Source organism: Rhincodon typus, chromosome 3 (assembly GCF_021869965.1).
Source record: "Rhincodon typus isolate 14 chromosome 3, sRhiTyp1.1, whole genome shotgun sequence".
NCBI lineage: Eukaryota > Metazoa > Chordata > Chondrichthyes > Orectolobiformes > Rhincodontidae > Rhincodon > Rhincodon typus.
In genome coordinates this window covers 123,124,631-123,138,839 of record NC_063334.1, presented here as the reverse complement: position 1 = coordinate 123,138,839, position 14,209 = coordinate 123,124,631, and the positions used below count along the sequence as shown (strand labels likewise).

General features: G+C 42.0%; 1 protein-coding gene across 1 annotated transcript in view; it reads right to left on the bottom strand.

The window, feature by feature from the left end:
• The window catches only part of tesk1b (testis associated actin remodelling kinase 1b), a 124,766-nt gene that overhangs the window by 9,394 nt on the left and 101,163 nt on the right, over positions 1-14,209 (bottom strand). Inside the window, exons 6-7 of the mRNA XM_048594725.1 lie at positions 9,986-10,076; positions 7,718-7,801 (exon numbers count right to left, since the gene is read on the bottom strand). Of these exons, the coding sequence (XP_048450682.1) occupies positions 7,718-7,801; positions 9,986-10,076 (175 nt within the window). The remainder of the gene's footprint in view (positions 1-7,717; positions 7,802-9,985; positions 10,077-14,209) is intronic.

Below are 14,209 nucleotides of genomic sequence, written 5' to 3'. Positions count from 1 at the left end.
GAAAGCTGACGTTTCGGGCCTAGACCCTTCTTCAGAAAAAAGGGTCTAGGCCCGAAACGTCAGCCTTCCTGCTCCTCTGATGCTGCTTGGCCTGCTGTGTTCATCCAGCTCTACACCTTGTTATCTCAGATTCTCCAGCATCTGCAGTTCCTGCTCTCTGTGTTCTCAAGAGTTTTGAGGAATGAGAGGTGATCTCACTGAAACCCATAAAATACCTGAAAGGGATAGATAGGGTAAATGCAGGTAAGATGTTTCCATTGGTTAGGTAACCTAGAACCAAGAGGCACAGTTTAAAAATATAAGGAGATGACATTTAGGACTGAGATGAGTTTTTTTTTTAAACTCAGAGGGTGGGTAATTTAAAGTGTCTTTAAAAGTAGACATTGATAAATATTTGATTATCAATGGCACAAAGGATTATGGAGATGGGGTGGGTAAAAGACATTGAAGTGTTTGATCAGCTGATTATATTAGATGGGGGAGGCAATGGCCTAGTGGTATTATCACTAGGCTATTAATCCAGAGATCCTGATAATGTTCTGGGGACCTGAATTCAAATCCTGCTGGGGCAAATGGTGGAATTTGAATTCAACAAAATAAATCTGAAATTAGGAATCTAATGATGACCATGAAAAACTACTGTCAAGTGTCAGAAAAACCCATCTGGTTCATTAATGCCCTTTAGGGAAGGGTATGCCATCCTTCCTTGGTCTGGCCTACATGTGACTCCAAACCCACAGCAATGTGGTTGACACTTAACTGTCCTCTTGGCGATTAGGGATGGGCAATAAATGTTGCCTTGGCCAATGATGCCCACGTCCTGCAAATGATTGGAAAATAAATGGTGGCACAGGCTCAACAAGCTGAATGGCCCACTCTCGTTCCAATGTTCCTATTATTAGTCCAGCAACAGTGTGACCGTGATAAAAGAGTGCATGTTTAAATAGAGAAGAGGACTTTTAAGACCGATGTCAGGAAATTCATATCGTCAGAGAGTCATTGGCATTTAGAATAAACCTCCAGATGGAATTATGGAGGCACAAGCTCAGAATCATTTAAGAAAGAATTGATTGAAAGAAGAGAACATAAGGTTTTTTTCTGGATCGATGAATAAAGATGGACTGACTGGCCTTTATCATCTGCAGCTACCTCAAACAGAAAATGATACAATTTGATGCTCTTCATATTTGTCTAGATCTGGGGCTTTTGAAGTTCTCAACAGTTCTTATGTAGGTACAGTATCAGTTGCTTCTTGAAGGAGAGAATGAGGGTTATTTGGGATTTTGGGCAAATTTCTTCCCTTAACCAGAACAAAAATTAAAGTGCTTATGGATCTTTGTTGTTTGTTGGAGTCTTTCCTTGTCACAAAAGCACTGCTGTACATCTGAATAGTTTTGATAGTGAAGTAATAAACAGTCCCATAAAAATGCAAATCTTTCTTATCCCCCCTTCCCCCACAACTACATCTTAGTACTCAATATGTCACTAAAGTTAAGATAAGCTTTCACCAACATATCAGGGTCTTGGTTTTTACTGTAAGTCTGTCCATCTTGGCAGGGACTTGCCACACTGACAGCTACTCCCTGATGAGGTATCATAAGTGATTTATTTGCCCTTCACATGTCATAAAACAATGCCCTATGTATAGAGGCTGAGCCATCATAATCATCTTAGAATACACACAAAAACGAAACAAAGACTCCACTGAATGGAGAGAAAGGACACACAGCCACATTCTGAATAATTCACATTGTATGGAGCCTAGCCACAGGCTAGCCATTCAAAATTAATGTACTGACAAAGTGGCAAAGGACTGATAGGGAAAAACAGATCTTCTGTTTGACAATGGAACTTCATGCTGGGGAAATGGTACATAATTGGTTTACTGACAGAACCCAGTGTCAGTATTGAACTCTCCTCGCTCAGTCTGAATGAGAACAGTACAGAGTAAGGCTCACTCTATGATGCCCATTTAAAAGGATTCCAGAATCTTAAGCTCATAGTCCAGGCTGAAATTTCAGTGCAGTACTGAGGGAGACCTCTGAAGAAGGCACAAAATGTCCTATGATATTTAAAGAAGAGAGGAGTTATACCAGAGACTTGGCCAACATCACAATGCTCATGATCAGCACATTTACAAACGAGGAACTAAGCAGGAATCAAGACTCCATTTTTTATTCACTTGTGGGTCACAGGTATCGCTGGCTGGTCCAGTGTTTATTGCTGTTCCTGGTTGCCCCCTGAAAAGGGGTGTTCTTGAACTGCTGCAGTCCCCGTTCTATAGGCAAACCGACTATGCTATTATAGCAGGAATTCCAGGACTTTGACACAATGACACTGAAGGAATGGTGATATATTTCCAAGTCAGAGTGGTAAGTGGCTTAGACGAGAGGTTGGTGGTGTTCCCGTGTATCTGATGTCCTTCTCCTGGATGAAAGTGGTCATGGATTTGGCAGGGAGTGTCTAAGGAGTCCTGGTGAGTTTCTGCAGTACCCTCTGCTGCTACTGAGCATTGGTGGTGGAGGAAATGAATGTGGATGTAGTTCCGATTAAGTGGGCTGTGTTTTTTCCTGGAGGGTGTCAAGCTTCTTAATTATTGTTGGAGCTGCATTTATCCAGGTGTCAGAACACTCTGGCAAAGAGTCACTGAACTCAAAATGTTAGCTGTTTTCTTGATACAATGCTGCCAGACCTGTTTGGTTTCTCCAGCATAGTTTGTTTCCGTTTCTGAATAATCAAGCTGCCAAAGCAGTTTCTTCACTGAAAGTTTGAAAAATGGGATCGGGAAAGGAATGGTGCACATATCCATGTATAATAAACGAATGAACATTTCACCTTACCATCCTCACTGGCACAACCCCCAGCCCTGTCACCAGAGTAGAAACATTTCTGGTTTAATGCAGAAAAAGGGTGTAGAACTGGAATGTATTGGCAAGTGCTGCATTCCTTGTGTAAAATACAAACAAGCAGGTACGTGAAAGACAACTGCACCTGCTTTAAATTCCATGCTTCACACTCTTATCAGTTCCACAGCTGCTCAAGTATCAGCTTGTTAGCACTGTCGTAGAAAATTGAGAGGTACAGCCTCACTCTAGCGCCAAGTACATCTACCAGAATGGTACTTCATTAGAATAAAAAGGAAATTAGGAAAGCAAAGAGAGGGTATAAAAACATATTCGTAAGGAAAATGCAAGGTGTTTTATAAATAGATAGGAATATAAATAAAGTAAGTAGGGCTGTTAAAGAGCTAAAAGATCACTAGTGAGTCAAGGCAAAGGGTTCCTAATGAGCACTTTTCATCTATCTTCACAAAAGAGAGGGATATTATAGACACTGCAGTTGAGAAGTATGAAATAGCAAAAATGAAACAGAAAATACTATGAGACTGCATAATTATAGGGCACTCAGCTTAATTTCAGTGGTGGGAAATTTTCAGATTAAGGTCTGAGGGACGGTATAAATTGTCATCTAGAGAGGCACGAATCAATCAACAGTCGGCATGATTGGGCTAATGAAATTGATGATTGAATTTTTTGAGGAGTTAAAAGGGGGATTGATGAAAGTCGAGCCTTTGATGTGGTTTATATGGATTTTAGCAAGATATTTTGAGGTTGCAAATGGCAGACCAGTAAGAAAAGTTCAATGTAAATGGGATCAAAGAGAAAAGAGTTAGGTTGAACAAAAATTGATCAGTGGAAAGAAGCAAAAACAGAAGGGCAATAGAGTTTTTTTTTTAAATTATTGGACAATTGTATCCTGTGAGATTTTGCAGTATTAAATCCCTTGCCTTTTGTGCTTATATACCACTGACTTAAACTTAGATGAAAGGGTCATGGTTAAGAAGTTCACAGATATCATGGATATTGGCCTTGTGATGGTGAGAATGCTGTAGACTACAGGGAAACAACAATGGACCCGTTAGGTGGTAGAAAAATGGCAAATAGAATTCAAATCGGGAAAAAATATAAACTGATGCATCTGGAAAGTGCACGCAAGGCAAAGGAATACATTCCAAATGGAAGAAACGTTGAAGCACCTTCGAGTCCATGTCTACCTATTCTGGAAAGGTAATAGAACAGATAAATAAGATACTTAATATATAGGATACTTTACAGGGGAGGCATAGACTATATTAACAGAGGTTATTGCTGGAACTGTTCAAAAACACTAGTTTAGCCAGACCAGTTCTGCTCACCACATTACAGGAAAGATATGATTGCACCAGAGAGGGTACAGAAGTATGTACAAAGATGTTGTCAGGAATGGAATATTTATGCCTTAGGTTGACTCACAACCTCCTCAGGGTGGGAATTCCAGGATTTTTACCCAGTGGCACCGAAGGAATGGTGATATATTTTCAAGTCAGGATTGTTACTTGCATGGAGGGGAACTTGCAGGCGATGATGTTCCCAGGTATTTGCTGCCCTTGTCCTTCCAGGTTTTGGAAAGTCTGTGGAGCCATGGTGATTTTTTGCAATGCAGCTTGTAGATAATACACCCTGCTACTGCTGAGTATCAGTGGTTGAGGGAATGGATGCTTGTAGGTGTGGTGCCATTCAAATGGACTGCTTTGTCCTGGATGCTGTCAAGCTTCTTGAGTGTTGTTGGAGCTGCATCCATCCAGGCGAGTGGGGAGTATTCCATCAAACTCCAAACTTGTGCCTTGTAGGTGGTGGACAGGCTTTGGGGAGTCAAGAAGTGAGTTACTTGCCGTAATATTCCTCGCCTCTAATCTGTTTCGTAGCCACTGGATTTATATGGCAAGTCCAATTGAGTTTCTAGTCAATGGTAACCCCAAGAATGTTGATAGTGGGGGAATTCAGTGATGGTAACATCATGGAATGTCAAGGGGTGGTGGTTAGATTGTCTTTTATTGGAGATAATCATTGTCTGGCATTTGTGTGGCAAGGGTCACCGGACCCGAAACGTTAGCTCTGATTTTTTCCTTCACAGATGCTGCCAGACCTGCTGAGCTTTTCCAGCAACTTCTGTTTTTTGTTCCTGATTTACAGCATCTGCAGTTCTTTCAGTTTTTCTTTATTAAGCATGTCACTTGTCACCCCAAGCCTGGATATTGTCCAGATGGTACTGCATATGAACATAGACTGCTTCAGAATCTGAGGAGTTGTGAATGGTGCTGAACATTGTGCAATCATCAGCAAACATCCCTATTTCTGAATTTATATTCGAGGGCCTAGGTCACCATCCTGAGGAACTCCTGCAGCGATGTCCTGGAGCTGAGGTGACTGACCTCCAACAACAACCATCTTCCTATGTATGACTCCAACTATCAGAGAATTTGATTCCAATTTTGGCAGGGCTCCATGATGCCGCACTCACTTAAGTGCAATCTTGATGTCAATGGCAATCACTCTCACCTCACCTCTGGAATTCAGTTCTTTTGTTCATGTTTGAACCAAGGCTGTAATAAGGTCAGGAGCTGAGTGGCCCTGTTGGAACCCAAACTGGGCATCAGGGAGCAGCTTATTGCTGAGCAGGTGCTGCTTGACAGCACTGTTGATGACACTTTCCATCATTTTACTGATAATTAACAGTAGACTGATGGGGCAGTAATTGGCTGGGTTGGACTTGTGCTGCTTTTTGTACAGAGGACATGCCTGGGCAATTTTCCACATTGTCGGGTAGATGCCAGTGTCGTAACTGTACCAGCAGAGCTTGGCTAGTAGAGTGCCATATTCTAGAGCTCAAGTCTTCAGTAATATTTCTGGAATGTTGTCAGGGCTCATAGTCTTTGCAGTATCCAGTATCTCCAAACATTTCTTTATTTCATGTGGAGTGAATTGAATTGACTGAAGATTGGTATCCATTATGCTGTGGACCATTGGAGGAGGCCAAGGTGGATCATCCACTGGGCACTTCTGGCTGTACATTGCTGTGAATGCTTCAGCCTTATCTTTTGTATTGATATGTTATGCTCTTCCACCATTGAGAATGGGATATCACCTTCTTCAGAGAGTTGTTTAATTGTCCAGCACCATTCACAACTGGATGTGGCAGCACTGCAGAGCTTAGATCAGATCTGTTGGTTGTGGGATTGGTTACCTCTATCACTTGCTGTTTATGCTATTTGGCATGCAAGTCGTCCTGTTGGTAGCTTCACCAGGTTGACACTCTCATTTTTAGGCATACCTGACATGCTCTCCTGCACTCTCAATTGAACCAGGGGTGATCCCCGGCTTGATGGTCATGGTTGATTGCCCACATATATGAAAAGTGTATAAAATTTTAAGGAGCCTTCATGGTTTGGAAAGAAGGTTGTATTTCCCTGATTAGAGAAATTAATGGCATGGGTCATGGATTTAAATGAATGGGTAGGATTACCTGTAAGGTATATAAAGTATTTTGTAAACACTGGTTTGACCTTTTAGAGAGACACTGCTATACTCAAGTGGATAGAAAGGAATAGACAGTAATATTGTGTTTCAAACACTTTGAGATGTCATTGAAAGAAACACCAAAGGTGGACAAAGGCATTGAGTTGTTTCACTGAAGCTGAGTCAAGACTCTACCAAAGAAGATCAAAGCTGGTGGTGACCTGTACCTTCTAGACACAGACGCAGTGAGTTGCACCCTATGCTATACCATTGTGGCAGATATAGGTATGAGCTATATCATCAAAGTTAGGTACTGATACAGTGTGAAAGGCAGATGTGGCCCCACAGTGAGCTGTAACTTAAAGGTGGATACAGGCACAGTGAGCTATAGCATCGGGAATGATATAAAGGCACTATCCAAGGTAGATAGAAGCCCTGTGAATGGTGCCATAATCTTGCCTCCTCCCTGTCACTGTAATCCCTCTAACTCTACAAACATCAGATCTCTACCAGCCCTCCAATGCTGGCCTCTTGCTGGTCAGCTCCATCACACCCTGTAAACCCACCAGAATGCAGCTGCTTGGGACTACTTTTAACTGATTCTGTGGCAGCAACAACCACAGGTCAAAGATACTTTCCTCATTCCAGATCCTGAATACATAGTTCTGCTGAAGGATCTTCGATCTGCAATATTATTTCTGTTCCTCTCAATGGACACTGCCTGACCCACTGAGTGTTTCCAGCGTTTTCTGATTTTGATTTCTTGCCCCTGCAGAATTTCACTTTTCTATAATTAAGTGACCATGTTCTGCGCCCACATAGTTCCACTTCACGGTCAATGATTGCCGCAGGTCAGGTTCATAATAACACATTACTGGGGCCAATTTGGTAACATCCAGCCTTCCATAATGCACCCTGTGTTAAATGTGAAGTCATCCAAAATTTTCATGCCCATATTTTAACTCGTACCAAGCCCTGTTCACTCAGTGCTCTGTATTGACTGACCATCATGGCCTCCTCAACCAGTAACATGTTGATTTTAAAATTTTCATGTTTAAACCCCTTCAGGGCCTATAGCTGTATCCTTCTTCAACTCTACAACCCTACAACTCTTCCAAGATCTCTACTTCTCAAATTCTGGCCTATTACACATCATGATTTTCTTTGTTCCACCATTCAGCAATCTAGGCCCTAAGCTCCAGAATTTCCTCTCTAAATGTCTGTGATACTCCTCAAAATCTCCATGATTGAACAAGATTTTGGTCATCTGTCCTAACAGCTCCTGTTGTGTCTTGGTTACATTTTACCTGATTATCTTTTATATTACATTTTTTAACATTTTGCTATGTTAAAGGCACTTAATGAATGTGAGTTGTTCTTACCGCAGTGCGGGGCAGATAATCTGGATCAGCTGGTATCCGGGCAATGATCTCGCACAAAATGATGCCATAAGCGAAGACATCCGTCTGCAACAGGGATATGTGCAATCAGAATGACTAAAGGGAGATTTTAAAGCCTGATTATTTACAGCAAATTAGCTTTACAACACAAACTTTTGTTCATGGAATGAGTGTGTTGCTGGCTAAACCAACATTTACTGCCCGTACCGAATTGCCTAAAGTGCAGTTAAGTGTGAACTATGTTGCTATAGGGGTCTGGAGTCACAGGTAGGCTAGGCGTTAGTGAACCAGTTGGATTTTTGGTCAATTGACAGTGGTTACATGATCACCATTAATAGCTTTTAATTCCAGATTTGAATTGAACTCAAATTTCCCTATCTGCCATGGTGGGATTAGGGCCCATGTCCCCAAAATGTTAGCCTGGGATTCTGGATTATTAATCTTATCACAATGCTTGCATATTGCTGCTTTTTAAAAAATTCACTGATAGGATGTGGGCACTTCTGGCTAGACCAGCATTTATTACCTATTCTAGTTGTCTTTGAGAAGGTGATGGTGAGCTGCCTTCTTGAACTGCTGCGGTCCTTGGAACATGGGGACAACTGTAATGCATTAGGGATGGAGTTACAGGATTTTGACCGAGCAACATTGAAGGAACAATGATATATTTCCAAGTCAGGGTGGTGCGTAGTTTGGAGGAGAACTTGAAGGTGGCAGTGTTCCCACGCATGTGCTGACTTTGTCCTTCTTAATGGTAGTGGTTGTGAATTTGGAAAGTGCAGTCTAAGGATCTTGCAGTGCATATTGTAGATGGTACACACTGCTTCCACTGTACCATCAGTGGTGCATGGAGTGAATGCACAAGATGGTAGATGGAGTGCCAATCAACTGGGTTACTTTGACCTGGATAGTATCGAACTTCTTGAGTGTTGATGGAGCTACATAAATCCAGGCACATGGACAGTATTCCAGTACACTCCTGATATGTGCCTTGTGGTTTTGGACAAGCCTTGCGGGGATAGAAGGTGAATTACTCGCTGCATAATTCCTCTGACCTGGTCCAGTTCAGTTTCTGGTGAACAGTAACCAGTAGGATGTCGATCATAGTGGGTAAGTGATGGTAATACTATTCAACGTCGAGGGATGATAGTTAGATTCTCTCTTTTTGGAGATGCTGATTGCCTGGCATATGTGTGGTGTGAATGTTACTTGCACATATCAGGCCAAAACTGGATGTTGTCCAGGTCTTAGTAAGTATGGGCATGAACTGTATTGGTATCTGAGTCATTGTGAGTGGTGTTGAGTATTATGTAATCAGCAGCAGACATAGCCTCTTCTGACCTTATGATGGCACGAAGGTCATTGATGAGGCAGTTCAATGAGCTATCTTTGGGAGGACGATGGAAATTTTGCTTGTATGGTCCCTACTAGTCCTTTCTCCACACTTCTCTAATGTCACCCATCAATGCCAGATTCACACTTTTTTTAAATTAAAAACATCTGTCACGTAACTTCCATTAACTTACAAAGACATAAAATAAAAACAGGAGGCCCGTGTTCACAGTGGTGTGTAGTCACATCTCTGAACAGGTTGATTAATAAAAAGTAAAAGTAATTCAGATTTTTAAAGAATATTTTGGAATTTTCACCCTGCAAACTATATTCGGGCCTAGAGATCTACAATCTGCCCCAGGTTATAAACAGTACCAGACAATCTGGTTTAGAGTCAAAGGAGGGACAGCCTATCTGCTCCAGGACCAGAGAGGGCCATACAGTCTGGTCAAAAGCCCTTTGGGCAACAGTGGGTCCCGGTGAGAGCGGTTGTGGACATAGGGGTTATGGAGCATGGAAACAAAGATATTAAATGTGTTATAAACAGTATCACTATCTCGCTCTCAAAGTCAGTGTCCATAAGAAGGTCTGTTATATAAAGTATTGCTCTTGTTCAACTCATTACACACGAAGTTCTTTGGGCATGTGTCTGCGGACTGTGATTAGGCTCAGTTCCAGTTAAAGCTTTATCAGTCTCTTCCTCAGTGCAGGATTAGGGAAATGAGAGTTAGTGGGGAGTGTTTGCTTGTTTCTTTTGGCTAAATAAAAGCAAAATATGGCAGATGTTGGAAATCTGAAATAAAAACAGGAAATGCCAGAGAAACTCAGCAGGTCTGCCAGCTGAGAGAGAAATAGTGTGAACGTTTCACGTCAGATATGACTGTTCTTCAGAACTGTTTCTTTTAGCTGCCTGATTACCTTCTCATCGTATAATTCTCCCCTCAGGACCTCAGGTGCCATCCAGTATGGTGATCCAACCACTGCCAAGGGCTCCTTCTCCCCATCACCACTAGGATAGAACACACAACAGCAGCAAGTGAGCACTTCATCTTTTTAACACTGCTGAACTTCAGGTCAATTTCTACAAACTTTATAAATGTTGAGAATAGAGGTAGAAGAATTACAATATATATACTGTTTATAATATATATAAATAAAATTGACTTGGAGTAAGGAATTGAATATAATGCAACCAAATTTGCAGATGACGAAAACAGGTGGTAAGGCAATTTACAGGAGGGATACAAACAGTTTACAGACAGATATTGATAGGTTAAATAAGTGGATAAAAAGTTGGCAAATGGAATGTAATGCGAGAAAATGTGAAGTTGTTTGTTTTGGAAGGGAGAACTGAGAACAGTATTATCCAAAATGGAGAAAAACTGCAGAAAACTGCAACACAAGGGGATTTGGGGATACTTGTGCATGAAACAGAAAGCCAGCGCACAGGTGCAGCAGGTAATCAGGAAGGCTAATGGAATGTTGGCCTTTATTTCAAAAGGGTTGGAGATAAGAGTAAATAAGTCTTTCTGCAACTGTACAAGGTGCTGGCAAGACCACATCTGGACTACTGTAAGCAGTTTTGGTCCCCTTATGTAAGAAAAAATATTATTTAATAGGAGGTAGTTCAAGGATAGTTCACTAGGATGATCCCCGGTATGGAGGGATTGTCTTATGGGTAAAAGGTTAAACAGGTTGGGACTGTACTCGTTGGAATTTAGAAGAATGAGAGGTGACCTGTTGAAACAAACAGAATTCTTAAGGGGCTTGGCAGGGTAAATGTTGAGAGGATGTTTATTCTGTGGAGTCTAGGACCAGAGGGCATAGTCTCAGAATAACAGGGTGCCAATTTATCAATAAGGTAAGGAGGAATTTCTTATGTCAGAGGGTTGCGTGTCTTTGGAACTCCTCGCCACAGAAAGCTGTGGGGACAGAATCCTTGTGTATATTTAAGGCTAAGATAGATTCTTGATCAGTAGGGGAAATCAAGAGTTACAGGGAAAACACAGGAAAGCGGATGAGAGAATTGTCATATCAACTATGATCCTACTGAATGGCAGAGCAGGCTTGAAGGTCCATGGTTCCTGCTTTTTCCCTGTAACCCTTGATCTTAACTAAAGAACCTCTATCTGCGTCTTACATACACTCAGTGACATGGCCTCCACAGCCTTCTGTGGCAATGTGTTTCCAGATTCACTACTTTCTGGGTCAAGAAATTTCTCCTCATCTTAGTTCTAAAGGATTGTCCCTCTGCTGTGAGGCTGTGCCCTTGGGTCCTAGTGTCTCCTAATAGTGAAAACATCTTCCCCATGTTCACTCTGTCCAGGTCTCTCAGTATTCTGTAAATTTCAATCAGATCCTTCTAAACCCTCATCAGTTACAGACCCAGAGTCCTCAACTGTTCCTCATATGACAAGCACTCAGAGTCTTACAGCACGGAAATAGACCCTTTGGTCCATCCAGTCTGCTCTGAACATAATCCCAAACTAAACTAGTCCCACCTGCCTACTCCTGGACCATATCCTCTGGATCATTCTTGTAAACCTCGTCTTGACCCCCTCCAATGCCAGCACATCCTACCTTAGATACAGGGCTCAAAACTGCTCACAATATTCCAAATGCAGTCTGATCAGAGCCTAATGCAGCCTCAGCAGTACACTTCTGCTCTTATATTCAAGCTGTCTTGAAATAAATGCTAACATTGCATTTGTTTTCTTAACTGTCAACTGAATCTGCATGTTAACCTTAAGAGAATCCTGAACTGGGACTCCCAAGTTACTTTGTGTTCAGATTTCTGAAGCCTTTCCCCATTTAGAAAACAGTCTATCCCTCAACTCTTCCTACCAAAGTGCATAACCTCACACTTTCCCACATTGTATGCCATCTGCCACTTCTTTACCAACTCTCCTAGCCTGTCCGAGTCCTTCTGCAGTCTCCCCGCTTCCTCAACGCTACCTGATACTGCACCTATCTTTGTAAACTTAGTAACAATTCCCTCAGTTCCTTTGTGTGGATTGTTAATTTAGGAGGTGAATAGTTATGGTCCCAACACTGACCTCTGCAGAACACCACTAGTCTCTGGCTGCCATTCTGAAAAAGACCCCCTTATCTCCACTCTCTGCCTTTTGCCAGTCAGCCAATCCCCTATCCACACTAGTACTTTGTCCTAATACCATGGATTCTTATCTTAATTAGCAGCCTCCTGTGCAGCACCTTGTCAAAGACCTTCTGGAAATTCAAACAGATCATGTCCACTGGCTCCATGTCTAACTTGCTCGTTACCTCCTCAAAGAATTCATGAAGCCAGCATGATTCAACCTTATTTTATCATGCACTTCCAAGTACTCAGCAATCTCATCCTTAATAATGGATTCTAAAATCTTACCAACGAGAGGGGTCAGGCTAAAAGGCCTTTCAAGTTTCCAGTCTTTTGCTTCCCTCCCTTCTTAAATAGGGGTATTACATTAGCCATTTTCTAGACATCTAGGATCCTCCCTGACTCCAGTGACTCCTGAAAGATCACCAGCAATGCCTCTACAAGCTCCTCAGCTAACTCCTTCAGAACCCTGGTGTGTAGTCTATCCAGTCTGGGTGATTTATCACCTTCAGACTTCTCAGCTTCCCCAGTAACAGCCACCAAACTCACCTCTGCCCCCTGACACATGAACTTCTGGTATGCTGCTGGTGCTTTCCACTATGAAAAGTGTACAGTACCTATTAAGTTCCTTCATCATTTCTTTGTTCCCCATTACTACCTCTCCTGCGTCATTTTCCAGTGGCCAATATCCACTCTTACTTTTCTCTCACCTTTTAGATATCTAAAAAACATTCAATCGTCTTTTATATTACTAGCTAACTTATTCTTATATTTCATCTTCTCCTCCCCGTCACTTAGTTGTTTTAGTTGTCCTCTGTTGGTTTTTAAAGGCGTTTTAATCCTATGGCTATCTTTGCCACATTGTATGCATTTTCTTTTGTTTTTATGCTGTCCCTGACTTCCTTTGTCAGCCATGGTTGCCTCATCCTCCTCTTAGTAAGTTTCTTCTTCCTTGGGATGAATTTTTGTTGTGCCTCTCGAACTGCCCCCAGAAACTCCTGCCATTGCTGTTCCACTGTCTTCCCTGCTAGGCTCCCTGTTTCAACTTTGACCAACTCCTCCCTCATGTCTTTGTGGTTACCTTTATTCAATTGTAATACAATTTCATCTGATTCCTGCTTCTCCCTCTCCCTCTCAAACTGCAGGGTGAATTCTATCTTATGCTCCCATGTGTACCATCTTATACATAGTACACGTGGTAATGAAGGGAATGAACATTGAAAGTGTTGTTTGTGGTGTCAATTGATTAGTCTACTTTGTCCTGGGTGGTGTCAAGCTTCTTGAAATGTTGTTGAAGTTGCACTCATCCAGGCAAGTATATAACATTCTGAAAAAAAAAAACCCTCACTTATGCTTTTTCAATGGCAGTTTGGCAATGGGGAGACAAGAGTTACTTGCCACAACATTCCTAGCCTCTGACCTGCTCTTTTAGCCAAAGTACTTATGTGGCTGGTCCAGTTTAAGTTATGGACAATGATAACTCCCAAGGATTCTCTCTTCTTGAAGATGGCAATTTCCTGGCACGTGTGGTGCAAATGGTACTTGCCACCTTTCAGCCCAATCCAAAATACAGTCCAGCTCTTGCTGCACTTGGAGACTGACTGCTGCGGTATCTGAGGAGTTGTGAATAATCTGAAGATTATGCAGTCATCAGCAAACATCTTCATTTCTGACCTTATGATGGAGAGCTCATTGATGTAGCAGCTGAAGGTGGTTGGGCACTAAGTCACTACCCTCAGTAACTAGTGCACAAATGTCCTGGAGCTGAGATGACTGACCACCAACAACCACAACCATCTTACTTTGTGCCAAGTATAACTGCAACCATCAGAGAGTTTAATCCCCAATTCCCATTGACTCCAATTTTGCTAGGACTCCCTTATGCCTCGCTCCATCAAATGCTGCCTTGATGTCAAGGACAATCACTCTCACCTTCCCTCTGGAATTCAGCTCATTAGTGTTTTGACCAAATAAAAACAAAGAGAACTGCGGATGCTGTAAATCAGGAACAAAAACAAAGTTGCTGGAAAAGCTCAGCAGGTCCG